The sequence below is a fragment of the Peromyscus leucopus genome, chromosome 14 (genome assembly GCF_004664715.2).
Source record: "Peromyscus leucopus breed LL Stock chromosome 14, UCI_PerLeu_2.1, whole genome shotgun sequence".
Taxonomy (NCBI): domain Eukaryota; kingdom Metazoa; phylum Chordata; class Mammalia; order Rodentia; family Cricetidae; genus Peromyscus; species Peromyscus leucopus.
The window spans coordinates 58685826-58710331 of NC_051075.1; the positions used below are offsets into that span (position 1 = coordinate 58685826).

General features: G+C 38.4%; 1 protein-coding gene across 1 annotated transcript in view; it reads right to left on the bottom strand.

The window, feature by feature from the left end:
• The window catches only part of Cep128 (centrosomal protein 128), a 172051-nt gene that overhangs the window by 47708 nt on the left and 99837 nt on the right, over positions 1–24506 (bottom strand). Inside the window, 3 exon segments of the mRNA XM_037210756.1 lie at positions 3329–3979; positions 9988–10082; positions 10085–10337. Coding sequence (XP_037066651.1) covers positions 3329–3979; positions 9988–10082; positions 10085–10337 — 999 coding nt within the window.

Here is a 24506-nt window from a genome sequence, read left to right on the forward strand (position 1 = left end):
ATGTATCAATTTCTTCTATTGTATCTTCTATGCCTAGGATTCTCTCTCCCATCTCTTGTATTCTGTTGGTGATGCTTGCATCTGTAGTCCTTGTTGACTCACCTAGATTTTCCATTTCCAGGATTCCCTCAGTTTGTGTTTTCTTTACTGCTTCTATTTCCATCTTCAGGTCTTGAACAGTTTTATTCATTTCCTTCACACCTGTTTGCTTTCTCTGAGCTTTTTTAGCTTTCTTGAATGAATTTATTCATGTCTTCCAAATGTTTGTATGTGTTTTCCTGGTTTTCTTTGAGGGATTTTGTTCCTGTAAAGATGATCCAGAACCTACTCTAACTGAACAAATTATTACAAGTTCCCCAAAAGTAACATGAAGCTTACCACACAGCCTAGTTAACAGTGGTAAGCAGAAGTGATGAGAATAAAAGGACACTCCATTTTCAATGACACTCAAAACTATAAGCTCCTTGGGAAGACCCAGACGTCAAGGCACTGTCCCATACAGCTGACCAAACATTTCATGATCACCATCATGCAAAGGCCAGCTTTCCTGTGAGGTTTACACTATTCCTCCACACCCTTGTCCTTGCTGACAACAGCTCATGAACCAATCACCCTCTTTATGGAGATTTTTTACATATGATGAATTAATCCCTTCTTAATAGTACCATAACTGTCCACATGTTCACCCACCAAGCTAACCTCAGAATTACTTATTCAATTTCAGATCCTTCACCCACATTCACAATGGAAACCCAGTGGATGACTTTAACTCTAAAAATCTGCCCTCAATGAATTTCTGACTGAATGAAAAACCTCGAAAAATGGACCTTTAGCTCCAGCCTCTCTCTTACATTTACCAGAAATGCTTATTCTTCTACTCCCAAGCCCCCACACTGGTCTATACCAGTCTCCCCATCTGTGTTTGCCTATTGCTGCTCAATTCTACTTCTCCCAGTTACAGCGACTCCTCCAGACCTCCCCTGTCAGTGAACATGCTCAACAGTGTCTTCCAAAGCCTGCAGAGAAAGAGATGCTTTGTCTACTGTTAGACCCAGGACCCTTACATTTCTTTGTGGGCCTTTGCTGTGAAATAGAGTGAGCACATTTTTACTTCTTTTAGTTTATCACATGTGACACTAAATATTTTATTTTTATTTTGTTTTCTGTGTAGGGGTATTTTGCCTGCATGTATTTCTGTGTACCATAGACATACCTTGATTTCATGGACATGAGAAAAGTCATTGGATCCCCCTTAAACTAGAGTTATAGACAGTTGGGAGCCACCATGTGGTGCTGGGACTGAACCCGGGTCCTCTAGAAGAGCAGCCAGTGTTGTACTTGCTGAGCCGTCTCTCCAGACCCTTGGTCATACTTCTCTTGAAATATGCTGGGTTTCCAAGATACCATTATCACCTGATTTTCCTCTGTCTCTCATGCAGTCTTTTATTCTTATTGTCTAGACCCTCTTTCTCAATTATTTCTTTAAATGCTGGCATTCTAAAGAGTTGTTCTCCTCTTTGGCTTTGTACAATGCCACAAATATTGCGAGAGAACCTAATGCTCATGAGTTCCTGCTTCCTACATACTTTTGTTCTAATTTCAATTTCCCCTCACCTCCTGACCCTGTATGTACTCAAGGGTCTAGGCTTTATACCTAGACTTTCCTAATTAAGTGTAAGACCCTCCCACCTAACTCACCATAGTAAGAAACTAGATTTGACATTTTTCTCTCCAGATTTTCTGTACTGTCTGAACATTCTAAGTTCACAAATAGTGACATTATTCACCTACTCACCAAACTTACTACCCAGTTGGTTTTGGTTCTAAATCTTTCCCAGAACAGCCAAGTGACAACTCAAGCAGGTGACTACATGGGTTCAAATCATGTCTCTAGTATTCTCCAGGCATGTTATTACTTAACACTTACGTCTCAATTTCCTTGTGAGTGAGAAAGCAATGCACACTATTGTCAGGGGTGATATATTCAACTATTAGCTTTTATAGCTAATAGTCCTTATAGCTGTAACTGACACAAAGTGCTCAAAAATATTTTCTAACTGTATTATTGTAGTAGCCAGCATGTAATCTGAGCTCTTTTTTACAACTCCAATTCCAGTTTTATTCATGTCCTCATCCTTCTAAAGGGCTATTGCACCTAATTTACTAAATATTAAAATACAAGTTTTTCAGAGTTTTCCATCTCCCATTTGGGATGCTAGCTTAGGTGACAGCATGTCACAGTTCCACATGTAGGAGACAGTATTTTTTTTCTTAGTGGCATGCGACAATAGTGTACCTTAAAAATATGGTGTCAAGGACTATAAGTGAAACCTCACCTATTTGTCTACCCTTCATTCTGATCTGCCACATCAGTTAATGGTCCTCAGATGGCTACTGCCAGAGGGCTAGACAAAAGTCTGAAAAAAACTATGGAACAGTGTTCTATAGGTACCAGGTACCTCAATATCATGTTCTCTTAATCTTAAGTACTTCTACAGTAGTAGTTGCATTGCAAAAACTTCTGAAGGAAAATGACTGCTAAACTTCAACAATTTATCCATTTCTTCACCCATTAAACAAATACGTGCAAGGTATCAGAAACTATCTGAGGCTCTGATCCCACAGCTGAAACAAATCTCATGAGTTTCACTCTGACTAAGGGAAATTAAAAACATAAGTATGTAATACAGAACCTTCACCATTTATGTAGGGTAGAAGAAAAGAAAAGTAGGAAGGTGGATAAACTGAATGCACCTGACAGCCATGTGATATCAATGACTGCGCCGCATGGCGACAATGCCCATGACATTAGGCTTTCAAAACATTTCCACAAATCCAAGAAATCTCAATCAGGAATTTACCCAAGAAGCATTGATTGAAAAGAGAAAGAGGAAATCACAGAGGCCTTGGGGTCTCACAACCTATATACCGTGTAGCTTTAGTTACCATACAAACGAGGACTGTGGCTATAGCTTCTGTGGCCTTGACAAGTCTTTGCCTTTTGTATTTTAGGAGGTCATAAATGTTGAATGAGGGCACATTTCAGGTCCAGGACTTACTGCCACCTCTACCTTTCCTGAACTCCCAAAATAGCTAAATGTTCTCTTTAAAGGGCTCCTATGCTCTGAAATAGACGCTCCCAGGTGGCTGCTATAACTCATTTCGACCTGGCCAAACAGGCATGAATAAACCTCTTTATTGTTGGTTTTATCTTCCCTGCAATGCTTGGGAATACAGAATGATCTCTAAAAGTTCATGCTTTATTAACTTCATGAGGCACCAGAAAAAAAATTCTGTCAGTATCATCAAGATAATTAAGCACAGGTACCTTCAGTGTCCTGATATGATTCTCTGCTTCACTCTTTTCTTTCTTAAAGTGCTTCATCAGCTCCTGGATATTCTGTTCGTGCTTCGTTTTCACGCTGTGCAGTGAGGATGTGAGATCTTCCAGCTCCCTCTGGTGAACGTCTCGTTCTAAGTTTAACTGTGTGATAATGGTAGCCATTTCTTCCTCTTTGGACTTGGTCTGGGCCATCAGTTCAGAAAGGTCCTTGAACACAGCTTTCTTAGCTCTCTCTTCTTCAGCCAATTTATTAGCGAGATCTGCTCGGATGGCACTCAAGTCCTTGATGGACTCCTGCATCTCCAGAAGTTTGATTTTGTCCTGGGCCTGGCTCATCTTCAGCTCTGCAATTTCTTCCTCCAGGTGAATCTTCTCGGCTTTTATCTGGCTTTGCATCGTACTCTGTCTTTTCAATTCACTTTCCAGCCGATGGATGGTGTCGAGGGAATTCTTGACCTCCAGTTCAAGTTCAACTTGGTGAGATTGAACATCGCTGAGTTTCTGGTCCTTACAGTGAAGCTCCTCCTCCTGCAGAGCACGCTTGGTTAGGACGTCATTCAGTTCCTTCCTGAGATTCTCGATCTGTTGCAATGCTCCATAAAACTGGCTTTTCAATTCGTCTTTCTCTTTTAGAAGCTAGTGGGTCATGGATACAAAATGAAAAGATGGTTACTGCAAAATTTACCATGGATCTTCCAAGTAACAAGATCAAACCTAATCCATAAGAAGAAGAAAATTTCACTAAATCATATTTAGCCTTTTTTAATGAAAAAATATTTTAAGGCTGGAAATGCAATAAGCATATAGTCATTATATAGCTACATAAAATCACATATTATACTACCTCACTGGTATGGACATGTATTTCAAATACCTATTACCAAAATGTACGAATCCATAATGATCAACAATTACTTAAATGGAAGATAAAAATCAAGCAAAGGGATGAAGAGGGGGAAAAAAACCTCTGTTGTGACTTACTAGATACTGAAATATTAAAACATTGCTTAAAATAACAGTATGAATATTCCAGTGAGACACTCAAAAAGAAGAAATAAAAAGAGATAAACAATAATATGAGGAACCTAGACAACATCAAATATGTTATGATACATGTGTGTCCCTTGTGATAAACTAATCAAATAATGTCAATGTCTGATAAGAAACCCAGCAACAAACAAGAAACCAGGAGAGCCCACAAAGATGGACACAAGGCATGGGAAGGAACTCAAGAGAAATATATCTCCTGGAGGGGAAGTGTAAACTGGGCGACAGAGGCCAAAAACCAACCATCCTGGTGTCTCATTATCAGAGACCAAAAACCAACCATCCTGGTGTCTCATTATCAGACACCAAGAACCAACCATCCTGGTGTCTCATTATCAGAGGCCAAGAACCAACCATCCTGGTGTCTCATTATCAGAGACCAAGAACCAACCATCCTGGTGTCTGATTCTCAGAGGCCAAGAACCAACCATCCTGGTGTCTGATTCTCAGAGGCCAAGAATCAACCATCCTGGTGTCTGATTCTCAGAGGCCAAGAACCGACCATCCTGGTGTCTGAGTCTCAGCACGTTCATTTCAAAAGGCAACAGCGGCCAGTGGAGCCAAAGCTGTTTCCGCCACACACTGGCCAGGAGCGATGCTTACACTTGCTGCCCAAGTTCAACACAACCTCCTTGCTATGATTTTTGTCGTTTTAGTTTTTGTTTTTTACTTTTACTTTTAACAGAGAAAAATGCTGCATATAGTTATGAGATGCAGTAAGGTAAATATTAAGGTTCCTTTCAGAATCTGGAAGGTCAATTTGCAACAAACTTTACAAAGCTACATAAAATCACATATGTATACATATGTACAGGTGAAGAGTAAAACTGTCCAGAGGGACAAAGGAGACCACAACAAACAGTCAGGGGTAAGAAACAGAGGGTAGGGGACCATGAGGGAAAAATGTATTCAACACACTATACATATATACACATAAATGAAATGAATAAAAGGAAAAAAGAAAGAAAAGGAGGGGTGACTAAGCTGTGACCTTTGACCTGAAAAAAACTAAATTTTGCTTATCAGTTCTGCCATAAATAGGACCATGGACTTAAATTTTTTAATCATTTATCTTCAAAGAAAAACAATTAACTCAGCACAATGGCTTTCTCTAAAGGCTAAAACCATGTTCTTGGACTTCCCAGCCTCCAGAACGGTGAGCCCAATAAAATTCTATGGTTTCCCCTCAGTCTGTGGCTTTCTGGTACAACAGGTAATAGCCTCATATAAGTTGTAATAACAAATACAGTTCCAGAAATTAAAGACAAACATCTTATTAAGGGAATCATTATATTTATGCTACTAAGGAAGATGAAAATACCCTGTAAGGATAATAGGGCCATATTCGAAGAGGAGACAGCTTAAGTACGTGACTTAACCCAAGCCATGAGTTAAGAGGCTCTCAGATAGAGATGAAGGCTGGAGTCTCATGACAAAACTATCTGGTAGAACATTCTCCTCCTAAAATTGGTTGAAACAGCAAGAATCCTTCTTGTTCTCACAATGCAACAGGTCCAGAAATACAATGATTTAGTAACAGTCCTTTGAATCCCAGGCTCTGCTACTTTCCAACTGTCTAAGGTTCACCATCTTTCCAGTATTCCAAAATCCTATCAATTCCCATGAGAATGGACAGCTCAAGCTGGAGAGAAACAGGACACTAGTCAGGTCCGGAATGTTCTTCAGTAATATAGACACTGAAAACCAAGTAAGATTCGTGTATTTGCTTCTGGCTAAGGGCTAGGTGTGGTTGGTTTTAAAAAAAAAAAAAAAAGTGAATAAAAGAAGTGATAAATCCCAGATCGAGATTCTGGAACTGAAGGTAAGAACGAAGAACTATTATAGACAAAGAATAATCTGAAATGTATGAATCAGTAGCTCAAGGAGAGCCACTGGAAGATCACTGTGAAGTAGGACAACAGTGAAGAGTGAGATACGGACTTGAATGAGAGAGATCCTGACAAATTCTGAATGATGACAACAAGAATTACTTTTAAGAAATAGAAAGGAGACAGGTGCCAAACCCCTTGAGAGAACTGGAAAAATAATGGGGGGGCAGATGACAAGCTGTGAGGAGTAAGATTGAGAAAAGAATGTTCTAGGCAGGCAAGCACAAGAATGACAAACCTTGGTAGGAGCAGAAAGAAGGGCAGCTCCTGCAAGGCCTCACACTAATGTCCGTATCACCATTTTAATTTTACTAAGAGGTTCATGGGGGAGGTTTCAATGTTATTCTCCTTTTGAAAAAAATGCAGAAAATGCCAGTACTTCCTGAACTGTATCTCATAGGCTCAAAAAGTGGAACACATCAGCAATGAGCCTTTTTACCTTAAACTATTAAAATAGCTCAGATCTCAGGGCGCAGGATATAACATCTCTCAGCAGGGGAGAAATTCATAGACAGAAAAGATGGCAAGCGAAGATTCTTAAAGTCAAACACGATCAAGCAAACAGCTCAATACACAAGCAGGCCGAAGATTCCGCCAACTCAGCAGGAGAAAGAAAAGAAATGCAGAGAATACTAGCCATACTAACTCTAGTAGAGGGAAAACTAGGAACGCACACACTACGATCAAATTCGGACTTCTAATTCTTCCTCTTTACTTTTCAAAGCACATCTGAAAACCAACCATTTCCAATAGCACTGAGAAAGAAAACAAGAAACTAAAAAGTCCTGACAGCCATGCATGGCAGTCTCCCTGTCTGTCCATCTGCACACTACTCAGGTGCATCATGGTACCTGGTCCTTGCTTATGTCCTCTTCCTTGAAGGGAAAGAAATGACCTGGACTTAATATCTTTTTGATACCATTTTTCTGTGATTATATGATTTTTTTGGTTAAAATTACATGTCCTTTAGTAAGTAAAATACTTTTGGGCCATATGACCAAGATTCCCTAAATATACATAAGAAGAATAGAAATCAGGGGAATTTGAAGAGAAAAGAAGCATTTAGTTTTTTAACACACTTTTAAGTGGCAAATCTTAAAGCAGAATATAAATTATGCTACAAAGAGAAACCGACTAGGCATAAGAGCATTTTACAAATAGAAAAAACTGTATCACTTAACTACACAAAATGGATCAACAAAGCTACAAGGTTATTTAAGAAATAATTCATTTCATTCTTTAAACCATAAGATGTTATATTTTTCCTTTAAAATATACTTTCAAGTATACCCAAAAGTCATTTTATGAAACTAATTAGCCCCAAACAAAAAAGTGGACTAGTTATGCCTTAAGGTGTCTTTGTGATTTTTCTTATAAATTAAATATTAAGTAAATACTCTGTAGCTGGAAAGTTTTCCTGTGTTTTGTCCAGTCCCTCAGCCACTCAGACCCAAGTAAACACACAAAGGCTAATATTAATTACAAATTGGATGGCCTATGGCTCAAGCTTCTTGCTAGCTAGCTCTTATATCTTAAATTAACCCATTTCTATTAATCTATGTTTTGCCACATGTTCCGTGGCTTACCTGCTGGCATGTTGTTCCTTGGGTGGCAGGCTGGTGTCTCTCTGCCTCTGCTTTCTCTTCCTGTCTCTCTGTCTGGATTTCCCACCTGCCTCTAAGCTGCCTTGCTATAGGCCAAACAGTTTTATTTATCAACCAATCAGAGTAACACATATTCACAGCATACAGAAAGGCATCCCACACCAATATTCCTTATAGGCAATATTCACTAAGCTGCTCTCGCTCTCTCTCTCTCTCTCTCTCTCTCTCTCTCTCTCTCTCTCTCTCTCTCTCTCTGTGTGTGTGTGTGTGTGTGTGTGTGTGTGTGTGTGTGTGTGTGTGTATGTGTGTGTGTGTGTGTTACTGGGAATTGAACCCGGGGAACTGAATATGCCAAGTGTGTACTGTGCCACTGACCTATGACCCCAGCCCAACATTAGGATGTCGTCCTCTATTTACTCTCCACCTGATTATTTTAAAGCAGGTTTCTCATTGAACCTAAAACTTGATATTTTGACTAACCAGACTGGTCAGGAAGCCCCTCAAATGCACCTGACTCTGGTTCTCAGTCCTGGGATCACAGATGTGTACCACTGTACCTAGCTTTTAGATAGCTTTTAAGACCCAATTGCAGGTTTTCATACTTGTACAGCAAATATGTACTAGCTACTGGATACTTGTATAATTTCCCAAAATTATTCACCACATATTTGTACATCACAGATTTACTGGACACTTGTAGCCTCTGTGAAATGTTTCTAATCCTTTCTCCTTTGATTAACCATTGCTCAAACTGCGACATGCTGCATTAATTTTTAAGGTTTTTAAAGGATAAGTTACAATACCTGCTGTGATAACTGTAATCCTACCCTAACTGCAGCAATCATTTTAAAACTACTCTGCTTATCATCAGTAATGATAAATGAAAAAAAAATAATTTTATCAGGAAGATTCTGGGAAATTTTTTTAATAATTTTAATATTCTTAAAACTCAATCTAATAAGTGCTTAGCACCATAAATTGGGATACTGCCTGGTGACATGGACCCTTCTAAATTACCTCTAATGAAGCAAAATCCACAGATAGCTCCCAGTCAATCAACAGCTGCCTTCCCTTACAGGCATGGTCTCAGAACCAGTTGCCAGGCCAGACTAACAACAAGATAATCAAGGTAAAGGAATTTTCTAGGATCCAATCAATTTAGATTAGTCCAAAAGCTGCCTTACCTCCTGGCAACCCATCACTCACTGTGTTTCAGATGAGTTAAAACAAAAAGCACTCCACAATGAGCAGGCTTCCCTGATCTTGAATCTGAGAAAATGCATATTTAAACGGTAAAGCATCATGGTCATGACATTTGACCCAAAATAAGCATCTGCCATTATAAGTAATGTCAATGGATCCTATAAATATAACTGTCCTGAATTTTCCTTTTTTGATGTTATTGTTATTATTTCCAAAAAGAGTTCACTTAACCAAATGGTTATTCTGGACTATTTTGAGTTCTTGACAAACAACAAAGTATATATGATAATCCTAGATCAAACATGGACAAACATCAATCATGACTTTGCGTTTTATTCTTTTTAACATTTGTGTTTAGTTTGAACCAAAGAAACAGTTGAAAATCAACACAGGATCATTAAATCTATTTAAAGTAACTGATTGTGCAAGAGACAAGATAATGTGGATACATACCAAGATTAGCACAAGGATTTCTGTTGCTGTTAGGAGAGCATAAAAACGGAGCCTTGTGATCTGCTGGCACTGCTCTGCCAAAGACACTCTCAATGTCCAGAATAACTCATTAGTCACTACTACAGTCTTAACCCTCTCCTTTCTACCCTGGCCTTAAGTCAAAATACTCAAACAAATGAGACTGGAAAACATATGCTGTAGGGGGAGAGCCATAATGCTAAGGGAGATTAAGTGACTTTTCCTCTGGAAAGTTAGAATATTGAAAAATAATTCAAATTAGGGAATTCATAAGCTAAACTAAGATGGAAGGTAGAAGATTCCTTCTCAATTCTAAAAAGGCACCAAATATTTTTGTCCGAAACGTATCAATAGCTGTAGACACAGCATGGCCCTCAGGTGTTTATTCAAAAGATGGATGAACAAAGGGTTAGGAATCTGGCTCTTATACCTGATTGTTCTTTTCTGTCAGCTGGTCAAGGGTTTCAGCTTGTTTCTCCAATGCCCGCTCCAGCTTCTTATGCTTCACCTTCCACTGGCGGATGAGTCCTGGGCCTTTGTTTTCAGGTCTTCTCGCCTCTTCTCTGCCTCCTCTCGTAGGGCCTCCGACCTCTGGAACTCACTAAGGTAGTGTTCTGCCTGCTTGGTCGCATCCTCTGCATGGCGAGTCAGCTCTGAGATCTGGAGGTCATTGTGCTTACGATCAGCCTCACAGGTCTCAAAGTGATTCTGGATCTCCTTAAGTTGATCCAACATCTGCAACTGTTGTTTTTCCCTGTTCTCCAAGTCACGTGTTAGAGTCTAGAATTAACCACATGGAATATTAAGATTAAATTCTTGTCAAGGTTGGGTGTGTACCATGCAAACCAAGACACTCTACTGTCACTGAGACAAAAGCCATCACCACCCAATTTCATTCACAATCAGTCTAGAATGCAGGCTTCATTTCTGCATGTTTAATAGTCAAATTAACTGGGGATAAATTATTACCTATCTTTCACACTATATCTTACTAATTGTCACAAAATTAGAAGGCAGTACTGAGAAAAACGTGTTATTTTAGTAAAAATCTACCTACTGCATTGTTCAACTGAAGCAAAGTCAGTGATTTAAAATGTGTCAGATTATTAGAAAACACTTAGAAGCAATTGTGCAGCGTTTCAATTTCTGGCAGCACATGAAAATTATTATGATAAATAATAAATCAGTAACAATCAAATGAGCATTGATGACGGAAGCAACATGTTGATTACACTATGTTTAACAGCTCCTTTCAAAGATTCCCTGTGACAGGGTCACAGTTATTTCCAGTCATAGCAGTATATTATAAGTCTAGACAGTTCTCTCATACTGTTAGGAACTACTGCAGTACACACTTGGAAATAAACTTATTCAGGACATTTCTTTAGTCAAGGCAAGTATCTTTAAACCTATATTTCTTCCAACAGGGTGGGGTGGGTAATTTTTACATTTGGAAGTTTACATTAAATCATGACGGACAATTCATATTTAATATGAGAATAATTAAATATTGAATGTAAAAATGAGAATAATTAGTTTTATACAATTAAAACAATGTTACTTCAATCAAAACTTTGTAAGGAAGTCACAAGTACAGAAATTAAGTATTCATAATGTTTCACAAGAGATATACCTCCTGACAATCATTTCCCTACACCTAGAAATAACAAATAACTCTAAAATGTCATTGGTCCAAAAAATAATGAATCTAACAGGCAAGAATGATGCTGTGATTCAGAGGAGCAATAAACACTATCTATGTACCTGGAGGCATTGACAAATAGGCAGGCTAGAAGCACTTACAGAGTTCTGGCCTCAACAGCAGCATTTTTCAACCTCAATTTCATTAACCATGATCAGTGGCTCAAAACTAAGCATCATCCGCCCTTAATTTAATGATAATCAAGCTACAATCCACAGAACTACAAAGATTGGGTATAGAGTGAGGAAGTAGTGGGGGCAGGAAGATCTCCTTAGGAAAGGGGAAAGAATAGTTAGTTACAGATGGGTGGGGAGGCTGGAACAGGAGAATCAAGTGGGGAGGGGGAGGAGAGAGAGGGACAAAGGATGAAATACAGGAAGAGACAGCTATGCCTAAAGGCCATTTGAGGGATATTATGGAAACATAATACAGTAGAAGCTTCCTAAAATATAAACATGTTGAATGTAATCTAAATGAAATCATCAAGTAATGGGGGGGTTGTGGGGGACAGGAATCCAACTGGCCATCTCTTGTTACCAAATGAAGCTTCCAGTACTGGGATTAGGTTAATCTAATTGAGTTGTTGGCCAAAGGGGTCCCGTGGGAACCACCAAACAACCTAGGCTGTTGCCAAAACTCCAGGTTGCTCTCCACAAACTGTCAACAATACCCCATTGCTGAAGACAACACCTGCACAACCCATTGAACATGGAGAAGTTGAGCTGGTGCCTACACAGAGCCTCCACCTCTACCTGCTACCATCTTTGTTTGGTATAGGACAGCACAGCATGCTAACAAAAGAGAAACATAAACACCAATCTAGCCACAAATCCTTTGATCTACAATAGAGTCTGACCTGCAAGATAAACTAGAGCAATAGTGGCACAAGGCTTGTGGGAACAACCAAACAATTTCTGATATGACTTAAGGCCCACTCTATAAGATGTAATCCATATCTCATACTGCTTGGTTGACCAAGAACCTGAGACTGGATAGCCCAGGGACCTAGAGTAAAACCAAATACTACTGTTCTAAAAATAATAATAATAAATAAGAAGAATGGTAGCAATAAAGTGACTCCTAATGACATTCTGCTATACTCATAGACCAGTGCCTCGCTCAGCAATCATCAAAGAAGCTTCTTTCTGCAGCAGATGAGAACAAATACAGAGACCACAGTCAGATATAATGCTGGTTAGAGACTTGGAACACTTAACCCTAAATGGGATGTCTCTATCAAATCCCACCCCTCAGGGCTCCAGAACTCTGCAGAAGAGGAGGCAGAAGGAGCATAAGAACGGGATGAGATGTAGAACGTCAGGAAAACAAAACCCTTTAAATCAGCATGAGTAATGATCTTATGAATTCATGGAGACTGAGACAGCATGCACAAGGCCTGCACAGGTCTGTCCCAAGTCCTTTATGGATATGTTATGACTTCCAGTTTAGTGTTTTTATGAGTTGTTGAGTGTGCAAACAAATGGGTCTCTAATTCTTGTACCTTCTCTTGGGTTCTTTAACTTGTTTGTTTGTTTGTTTGTTTGTTTGTTTGTTTTTTAACCCTATTCCAATGTTTTAGTTTTTGTTTTATCTTACTATATTTTATTTTATTATCATCCCTTAGAAGCCTATTTCTTTTCTAATGAGAGACAAAAAGGGGTTAGATCCAGATGGGAGGGGAGTTGGGGAGGAACTGGGAGGAGTAGAGAGAAGGGAATCATAATCAGGATATATTATGTGAGGGAAAAAAAACTTTTTCAATATAAATAATAAGTCAGTTTGACATTATAACAAAAATTCTTTTTTAAACAAATAACCATTCCTTGAAAACAAGGTTCATTTTCAGAGCAACGGGTTTGCATCTGCTCCAGTTCACCAAGTTCAAGGCAGCCTGGAAGACATGAGTCACTCTTTTGTCCACCCAAATCAAACAGGAAACTGAGAACTGTGCACTTGTTTGCATGGAAAATTCTATGCTGAGATCAGAAAACTCCAGTGATTGTGGTTTACCAAATATTTGCCCTTTTTCTAAAAGCTTTACCAATATTCTAGAAATCAACCTCATTAATGGGCAACAACCATGATTTGATGACAACAACAAAAAAGTAAACTTTGTTGTTTCCTTCTTGTCTCTCTTGGCAACAAATAACTTAAAAGGAGCACAATTGTAACTACCCTGGGTCACATACCTGGCTCCTAGATACAGTGTAAATACCAAAGAAACTGACAATTTAGTTGGGAAGGTATTCACACCCAACCTCTAACTCACATTCAACAACAGTGAAAGCTAAAAGATGGTGCAGAACTGTCTACAGGTTTACATTCTGTAGTCAGGCCTCCATGCTGTTGCACATTTTGGTAGCAGGCAACCAAGATTTGCTACACTTAAAAACCAGTCCAAGATAATACACTCTGTATGTGAAGGAAAGATGCTGGACACAGTCTGATTCCAGAGCCACTGTTTGTCAACTTTTGCTAAACCACCTTATCCTCAAAGGCCCCTGAATCCAATAATTATCAATAACTAAATCCTTTAGTTATCAATCCCACAGTTCCATCCTCATGTAGAACTGTCCTCTTTAAGGCAAGGTCCTCCTTGCACTCCCCTCATCCCTGGGTAGATGCTAACTACCAATCTACCCAGTTCCTCACCTCCCTTCCTGTTGCTAAACCTGATCATTTAGGAGAGCTCTTTTCCCTTGGCATCCTTTTTGTGAGCTTTCAAACCTGGGTTGCTAACTTCCATATTCTTTCACTTTAGTCATTTTCTTGCTGACATCTCAAACTCTTTCTAAACTGTTCAACAACAAAACCACCAGCTGTGGGTGAACTAGGCAGTTTCCTAAGCCCTACCACAAGCTCTGAATCTCTTAAGGAGAAAAACAAGTCACACAAGAAGGAGTATCAGTCAATTCAATTACAAATCAAGAGCCACTCATCAGCAGTCAGAAAATTTTCCACACCACCATCCAATTTAAACAATGATCATTCCAAACTATCTCATTTAATACCTAACATCTTTCACCCACTTTTAATATGTAGGCCAGCTCTTCCTTCATAGGCCAAATTGAGGCAGTCACGGAAGGACACCACCAAAAACAATCTACCTGTACAATTCTGAACCTTACCAATGACTAATCTGTCTTCTTCTGAGACCACTAGAAGACCCCGTCATTACTATACAAATAAGCCAGGAATGCTATTTCCTGGAGGCAACTTCTATCCTGAAGAACTCTATATTTAGAAGACATAGAATTATCTCAGTCCCTATAGCATATCACTTCATGGGTTTATACCCTGTTTAAATGTCATCAAAGGAGAAAGTCAAAAAAAAAAAAAAAAAAAAAAAAACAGAAACACACATCTAACTAAGAATTCTTTCTTATACATTACCAAAATGTTATTAGATCTTCCAACTAAATCTGAAACTTTACATAACTCAATTCCATTTCTATTCTCATTCTTCCAGGGCAAGAAAATGTTGATGTGTACTTATGTTATAGACCTCAGATTTGGTGAGATCTCAAAGGATATAGAGGACTCAACACATTATAGTCAGACTTAAGATAAAATTTAGTAAGATGAAAGGATACCAAGAAAAATCAGCAAAGGAAAGGGGAAGAGAAGCTGAAACCCATGGAAAATAGGAGTTAGTATCCGGTTCTCTCTCCCAGTGGAGTTAAATGTGAAATGCACAATCCCTGTAGCAGGGGAATTAACAATACCTATAAAATGTCATCAATTAGGAAAACTCATTAGAAGCTCCAACTATGGGATTTAACTATGGGATGGTCTCATAAGCACCATTTGCCTATCATATATCAAAACTCAAAACTTCAACACAAAAATAAACAACAACAAAAACCCCCATATATTCAACATAAACCACATTTTTTACACAGTCTAAGCAAAGTAAATAGTAATAAGAGTCACACAAGCTTGACTTCAAATCCAAATTCTGGAACTCTGTGGCCTGAAAGGAGCAGCTTATTCTCTTTGAACTAAAGCTATTCCATTTACAAAATGAGCCAAAGAATATCAACTTCTCAGAGGAACCACTACCCACACAAGATCTCGAAAGCATATGAAGAGTGAGTGGCAAGCACATTTTAGACACTTAGGAATGAATAGATTTTTTTATATCTAACCAAAGGCCATATTGTGATTAGAAAAATAGTTCAATGTCTACATTTTAGAGAGGGGAAGTTGAAGCAGAGTGATCAATACAAGATAAAATAGGTATTTGACACAGAAAGGACTAGTCATAAGTCCTTATGAATCAATTAATATTTCACTCTATTAATTACCTGAATATAGGCTAAAGAACTTTAATAGCTATATGTGGCCAGAAACAGAAAGGAATCCTGAAATAGGAATTACATGAACATCATTGCACAGGTATTTCTAGAAATTGATAGAAACTCAGAAAAACTACAGGAAAAGGCTTAAGCTGAGTTTAAATAAAAACCAGGAGCTAGGGTTATAGTCCAGTGGTAAAGCACTTGCCTACAATGTGCAAGGCCCTGGGTTCAACCCCCAGTAGTAGGGGGAAAAAGCCTTCCTATCTTGTTAGGCATGCTGGCTCAAGCATGTAATCACAATACTTGGGAAGCTGAGGTAGGAGGATTAACAAAAATTCTGTTAGCCGGGGGTACATAGTGAATTCCAGGTCAACTATGACACGTAGCAAGACCCTGTCTCAAAAAGAAACACTATATGATTGAATAAACAAACAGACAGACGCATACCAGAGGTGAACACTTACTACCTACAATGTCAAGACCAAAGACTATGTGCAAGGCCCAGAGGAAAGTACAGCACAAGAAATGCTGCCTGGGAGGGAAGACACACTGGTGTGAGTGAGTGGAGACATGATTTCAGTCAGTAAATTCTGTTCAGTAAGACTTCAAAAGGAAAGAAAGACAGAAGACTAGCAGGCAGTGTGAACTGTGAGGAAGAAAGGATCTGACTAAAAGCGTAGAAATGAACACGAACAAGAGTCTCCATCATGAGTCCCTAGTGGTTGATGGTAGAGAGTGACAGTTCTAAAGGCTAAAGAAAGACTGGACACTAGGGTCAGAAACTGGGCTGCAGGGATGTCAAAATCCACTTGGAACTTCAAAGGTTTCCTGGCAAGGGAATAACATGATCAGACATGTAACTGAGGAAGATTAATCACTACAGGACATTATGCTAATACTACACATTAAAATATTATGACAACATTAAAAAGAATTGAACATTATCCATTTAAAGTGGGAATGGACTTTTAGAACCAATTCTTTTTTCAATTCAACTCAATTTCAGCCAAGTCAATAAAGCTCGCTTATAACAGGTGAGAACAACCTGTAGCATGCAAGACTTAAAAAGGAAAAAGAACACCTGTCAGTTTTTCTAAGAAAAATCCTTTGCATGTTTCTGTTCAATGCAGTAAACATATACTGTGCTCAAGAATATGCAAGCTGCCAGGATAAAAAGACAAATGTGACAGAATGGTTCTATGTTCTGCTGTTCCAGAGAACTACACAGCCTTGTAGGGAAGATGGAGAGCTGATTTCCTTTTCATACATGGGATATAGATGAGCAACCCTTCTCTGTTTCAAATCTCACTTTCCTCACAATTCCAGCTGCCAAGTATATCCTGGTGCCCCATCTTCCAGTGCCTTCACATCATCATACAATGTTTCCTAATGAGCAATGGTGGTCCTTGCAAAAGATGCCTGAACGCCTTAGGTACCAACTAGGTGAACAAGAGGAGATAAGTCACATTGCTAATGAAACTGCTTAAAAGAAGAGAAGCAGGGATGGGGACATGGGACAGAAACTGAAAAAAGAATGTCGAGCTCAGCCAATGTAAGAATTTGATTCCCGGCATCACTAAAGGAACCATGGGTCTAGACTCCGGACCTCTGCTTTCCTTTAGCATTCTTCATGATTCTGTCACTATGAACCTTGATGTTGACAGAGCAAAGTCTTGGGAGGACAATGGGAAAGAAAGAAAAGATAAACAAGTGGATGGGACCAAAAGAAAGGTCTCCCAAACACTACCCAAACAAGGGTTGATTGAAGGATTCAAACTAATATGATGTCACAATGTTTGTTAAATAATTCCAAAACTAGGTGTAGCCAAATGAAAATATAATCATTTGTAAATTTTGTGTTTTCTACTGAAAACTAGTGAAAAGGCCACTTGATAAATTTGTTCAATTTTTCCAGTTTTATAACATTTGAAAAAACTGGAGGAAAAAGCCCTTCTAAATACCAAGGGAAGAAAGTGACTATCATTATAATGTCTATAGTAGCTGCCCTGTTAGATGTGTGTGTAGTCACACACATATATATACACACACACACATATATATACCAAATACATAATAGCTATGGCCTTATGTTTATACACACACTGTTAAATGTACTACAATAAAAAATGCACTTTATAAAATTATAAAGATGTTTATATTGTAGTTATTTAATGGACCATAAAGAATAACTTTCACATTTTAAATATATAGTGAATTAAAATTTGTATATTTTATTAAGTTTAAGACTAATCATTTGGTTACAAATCTTTGGTAAGAACACGTGTTAGTGACACTATTTCTCATAAAATCTCTTCAACCACACAAGAATAATTGGTTCCACAACACAGTTTCTAGAAACACACTGCAGTAAAAAGTGGTGTGTATTTGAATGTACGGGAACAGCACATTAACACAAAACGGCATCTCAAGCATTGGCATTCAAAGCTTTGTTCTTCTAAAACATAAAAGCAGTAGCCCCAAAGCAAAAATTGGTCAACAAGCCACCGGAAATAAGATTTCATATAATTAACTACCATTTGAAAGAAATTCAACAAATTATCCTTAATAATGACCCTATTAACAAAAACTCCCCTGCACTCTCCTGAGCTAGGCTTTCTGGGGTACAAATCAGATCCCTAAATGTCACAGAGAGATTTGGAAAGCAGAAGTAAAGCAAAGGTCATGTTCTTACTCCCTCTTTGCCGCTAATGGCAGTCAAAGAGATGCCATGTTGTCCCATGATGAATGCCCACTGTTTGCCTCAGAGGGTTTTGCAGCATCAGCTTCTAAAGCTTCTTGGAAGTCTAGGCAGGATGGCAGGACCTGGTCTGGTAATTATGTTAACAACACCGAGGGTTACAAAAACATCTAGAGCAGTTCTTCCCACATTAAGCATCAATATTATAGAGTCTGACCTTCACTGAATAGACAAAATAACTAATGGACTTAACAGGATTTCATCTGAAATTCTCAGATTTTTCAATTAAATTATGCCCCACTCACCTCTGTTGCAAATTGGCCTGACATGCTACTGCATGTCTTGATGAACTCACTCATTTCAGGATAATTTCAGTGTTTTATGAACTGGTACTGAAAGGACAACTCATCAATTGTCCAGTCAGGAGAACTAAGACAAGCTTCTTTGAACAAAAGAACTCAAATCAATCAAAGCAAGTCTGCAGCTTTGAAACATATCTCCACGAAGCTAAATTAGGCCATCACTCACTGAGGCCATAATACAGAAGGCTTCTTTCAAAGTACAGGAATGGCAAAGGAAATGCACATTCAAAATCAGGGAGCAAATTCTTACCTCAAGCAAAACACACATTAAACTGATTCAAACTTTTAACAAGTTATGGAGAAAATAAGACATCAAGGACCACTTTAGTGCCATGTCAAAAGAGTTTTATGTAACTTTCCATTGCTAGCATATTAATTTTAACCATATACACTCTTATCATTTTCTTCCTAATAAGTAGAGAAACACATACATGACACTAATCCAAAATATTAGGTCCCTTAAGTCTTAGTGATTAAAAATAATTGTTTCTCCACACATCCTATGGGAACATATGTTAGTACTTGTACTTTTTAATGAAGTATCACACCAAGCCTAAGCAAAGTACAGGAAATAATGTTCAATTAATTAAATGTGTTCATCTCTGTGAAGAAATGAAATATTAACTTGTTTCATTAACTGTGATGCTCATTATCCAGATTTTAAATACATATCTCTTCAGAATGTTTAACTTAAAAACAAGGGGCATATAGCTAACTTCTAGGACGCAGCAACACACAAGGGAAAATCTGACCCTACACACATCTTAAAGTACATTTGTATTTTCTTAATTTTTTTCACACTCCATTAGACTGAATTTCAACCATGTAACTCTTGATGTTTAACTTGACACTTTGAGAAAAAAAAGTTGAGGGCTGGAGAGAACTTGGTGTAGTGGGTGGTTGTCCATGCCATGCCCTGAAGCACCGCCCCTAGTGTGGCAGCAGATAGGTCCTAGGTACCTGCCCTTGGGCGTGGCCCAGATAGGGACCCTTAAAACCGGGGATGCACATACACACGCTCTCTTCTCTTCGCTACCTTGTGGTCTTGGATGCTGGTGCAGATCAGGGCACCTTTCCCAGATCCCTATTTCCTGTATTGTGAATTTGCTGTATGGTGAGTTAACCCCCAATAAATTCCTATAATCATTAAGCTATTTCTGTGGCTTGGTAGGGATTTAATCACATTAGGTTGGTGGTCAAGAGCACTTGTTGCACTTTCAGAGGTTTGAATCCCAGCACCCACTTGACAGTCCAAAACTGTCTATAACTCCAGTACCAGAGATCTCACCTCTGTGGGCACTAGGCATAGACATGGCCCACGTACATACTTGTAGGCAAAACACTTGTATACATAAAATAATAAAACAATTCTAAAAAATTTTAACACAGAAAACATGTATATTGTATAAAATTACTCTGTTTTCAGGGCTAAAGAAATGGCTCAGAGCACTGGTTGCCATTCCACATTCCAGAGGTCCTGAGTTCAATCCCCAGCAACCACAGGATGGCTCACAACCATCTATAATGAGATCTCGTGTCTCTTCTGGCCTGCAGGCATACATGCAGACAGAACACTGTATATATAATAAATAAGTAAACCTTAAAAAAAATAAAAACTATTCTGCTGTAAACAGATTGGTTTGAGGATCCTCTGAATGAGTGGGACAAACTGCTGTGTAAAGTAGCAGGCCACCACAGGCGTCAATGAGAAGCATACAGCCATACCTCCCCAATATTGATGGAGTCGCAAAGAAGTCTAGATCAAACCCTATAGGACAACTGAAGGACATTATGCCCAACTTCACACCATACACTGAAAATGAGAAACTCAATGTAAGCTAACCTGTACTGTCAATGCAATGCACCATTATAGAGCAATGCATTATATTTCAATACATGGTTGTGAAAGACCGACCAGGCTAAATTTGGTGAAAGCTAATAGTGGATACCATAGCAACAGAGTTGGATGTCCTAGATTGATGGGGAGATCAGGAAAACAGTGTGACAAAAGATCCCACCTAAAGCCTTAGTCACCTCAGATAATAAAAACTGTACACACAATGTAGAAGTGACATCGGACATAGCATGCTGCCCAGAAAAAAAAAAGGTTTAAATGAAGTGTTTCATCCAATTCACTAAATTAGTTTTTTAAGGATGGTGAGTGAATCAGAAGTACATAATACAAATATTATCTAGCATATCCCATTTCATCAAAAATTATGACAGTCAGCAAAACATAAAAGTGTGGCATATAAGTGAAAAGAGCACAGAAATAGCCTTTGAGGAGGAGTCCAGATGTTGAACTTATCAAAGACTTCACATTAGCTATTATCTTCAAAGAGCTAAAAGAAACCTCATCAAGTAAAGCCATAAAAAGGCAAAAGCCACTTGTATTATTACTATTCAAGCTGCTGTGACCAAGTGCTGAAAAGAAGCAACTTAAGGTGGGAAGGATTTCTTTGGGCTCAAAGTTCCCAGAAGACAGTCCATCGTGGCCCAAGGACAGGCTGAGTTGATGACAGCTTGTAGCAGACACCACCAACATCTTGGCAGCAGAGTAAGCCAAGAAAACTTGGGCCAGGAGCAGTCAAAGTTACACCACTCACAGCCTGACCTAAAAACCCAACTTCTACCAACCATGCCTCCTGCTCCAAAGGTTCCACAACTGCCTCAAACAGGCTTGCCAGCTAGGGGGTCAAGGATTCAAATAACTGAGCCCATGGAGAACATTATAATTCAAACCATAACTGCATTTTTAATGGGAAATCTGGAACTAGAATGTATGGTTGTAAACTAAAATGAAAAATCCACATCAAAGTGTCAATAGTTCATTTGTACTGCCAAAGATTCTACAATCAATGGAGATCATGCAATCTGAAGACAAGTAAAAAGAATTTTAAAAAATGAATATAGCTTCAGAGAAGTGTAAGACACCAAACACACATAATGAGAATACCAAATGAAAAGGAAGAAGAGAAAAATGCAGAAAAATGCTGGAAATGGCAAAAGCTAATAAACTCCAGAAGTTGAAATAAACTATTAGTCTACATATACAAGGAATTCCAAGAGGAATAAATATGGGATTAAATTCAAAAGCCAAACCTCAAGAAAGCCTTGAAGATAGAAAAAGTGACTCAACATATAAGGGAATGCAGTAAGAGTGTAATCTGGTTCCTTATGAAGAATAACCGAGAGCTGGGGTTTATCTCAGCTGACAGATTACTAGAATGCAAAAGCACGAAGCTCTAGGTTTGATCTCCAGTCACTTAAACTTGGCATGCTGGCAAACCCCTGTAATGCAAGCATGTAGGATCAGAAATTCAAAGTAATCCTTAGCTACAGAGTGAATTCAGGGATAGCCTTGCCTGTGTAAGACCCTGTCTCATATAACAAAAACAAAATAAAAGTTTAATGGAAACCAGAAAACATACACACACTATATTCTAGTGACTAAAAGAAAGGCAATTAGCATTTCAGACCCAGCAAAACTGTCCTTTAAAATGAAAATAAGGGCATTTCCAAATAAACAAAAATTGAAAGAACATGGGGCTAGTAGAAAAGCCTTATCTAAAACACTAAGAGAGAATTAAGGATGAAATCAATTGCTACCTATTATTCATTCACATCGACACGATGTGATAAAACAGTGACTCCACCACCCTGACCACAGATATCCTCCTTTGCTTTTCTGTTATTGTGATGAAACACTAGAACCAAAAGCAACTTGGAGAGTACAGAGTTTATTTGACTCATATCTTCAGGTCACCACCATCATTGAGGGAAGTCAAAGCAGGAACTCAATCAGGAACTATTGTTCATCTCTGCATTCACCATCTGCTTTGATCAGCTAGCCCAGGAACCGCCTACGTAGGTATGGTACTATCCACAGTGGGCTGGGCCATCCACATCTATTAACAGTCAAGACAATACCTCACAGATGTGGTCACAAGCCGGCCTGATTGAGGCACTTCATCTCAGAAGAAGAGAGACTTCTCAGGTACCTCTACTTGTGTGATTTAACATAAAAACTAACCAGAACAATAGATAACTAGATGAATGAATTAATAGCTAAACTGAAGCCAAGTCTCAATAAGGATAGATTCAATGTGGTAACAGCATGAAATTTGTTACCATCATGAGGCCATAAACCCTACCTGTTCAGCTATTAATTTCAGCCATTTTATATAGGTTATAAGATTTCAGAATAATTTTTATAATTTCTAATTATTTGCTGTAATTATTAATTTGTTAACATATATAATGTATTTTAAAATTGATTTCTGATACTTCAGCGCATCAATACTCAAAGAGTCTATATGCCTATTTCTGTTTCCTGGTTGTTGTGTTTTGTTTTGTTTTTTCATTTTTTTTTCTTTTTTGATTGTGATGACTGAATGCCAGACCATATAAGACAAATCATATAAATAATGCAAGGCTCAAAGTGATATCTTTCTCCCCAAAATACTTGCTTTTGGGGGAAAAGACCACTACAAAAGGAACAGACAGCATCAAAGTGGATTAAAGGCTATGCTACAATGTGACAGTCCTTGTGTTTAGTATATTTTCAGCTCATCAAGGCTCCAAGAGGTTAACATAGGGTAAAAGTCTGAACGATTTCCCAGATTCTTCCCAGAACTTCAGTCAGCCCAGAAGTCTACCTTGTGCCTTTTTCCAGTTTGTGAATCAGCACACATTACAGGGGGAAAAAAAAAGTCAAAACCACCACTGAACTTGGAATTTCAACAAAATACCTGAAGCCTCTTTTCCTTGATTTGTTAATAAATCTCTAATTCTTTCAAAGTTTTAAAATAGATGCCTGTAGTGATTAATATTAACTGACAACTTGACAGCATTTAGAATCACAGCAGGATATATTTATGGATATAACTATGAGGCTATTTCCAAAAAGGTTTAACTGAGAGAGGGGAGACCTACCCTGAATACGGGTGATCCCATCCCATTGCCGGGATCCCTGAGTGAACAGGAGAAAACTGCCTCAGATTCCTGCTGCCACACTTCCCTGCCATAGCAGACTGTGTCCCTTTAAACTGTAATCCAAAAGAGCCTTCCCCACTTAAGGTGCTTTTAGTCAGGTAAATGTTTTCATTGTAACTAGAAACCTAACACAAAGTCTTACAGCTTTTCTGCACAAACCTAGTGCACCATTAAAGGCAGTAACCAGCTCTTTAACACAGACCTGACAAAAGTTTGCCTAACTCTAATCTCATATTACTAGCAGTTCCCTTAAAAAGGAGACCGTTCATTTGCTATGAACCCAGTCTTGACCTAAGTGAAATACTGCAAATTAAATGCATCAGTGGATTTGGGGAGGAAAATCACTAACACTGACTTTTGTTCAATTACTCATGTTACTTACCAGCACCCAAAACATTGTCTTCATAATAGACAGGAATGATTTAACTTTATATTTTAGAGATAATTTTACTATTTGCAAACTTTAAAGAGTCTAACGGGGCTACCCATGCTTATGTGAGGTGGAGTGCAATCTTGTCTTGTTTTATGCTCTTGTAGAAAGCTCCCTGAAACAAACATATAAAAAACAATTTAATTTGCCATTTAAAATGATATGCTATCAAATTAAAATTTCTCTAAAGATAAGGTAACAATAAAGACTGCAGGAGTAATGTATAAACAGCTAAATTTGCATGTTATAAAGCCTGTGTATGTCTCTTAATGGCATCTTCAGTAGTGAAGGACTTACATACTGCCACAACAGCATCTCATTGGCTTCTGACTACCCATCTTTCCAAGCCAAGTTATTATGTCCAAAGCTGTATTTTATCTTTTTAATTGCTTTAGACATTAAACCAACCTATAGCTAATATGAAGCTATCGATACTTCACAATTAGTGGATCACACTTACT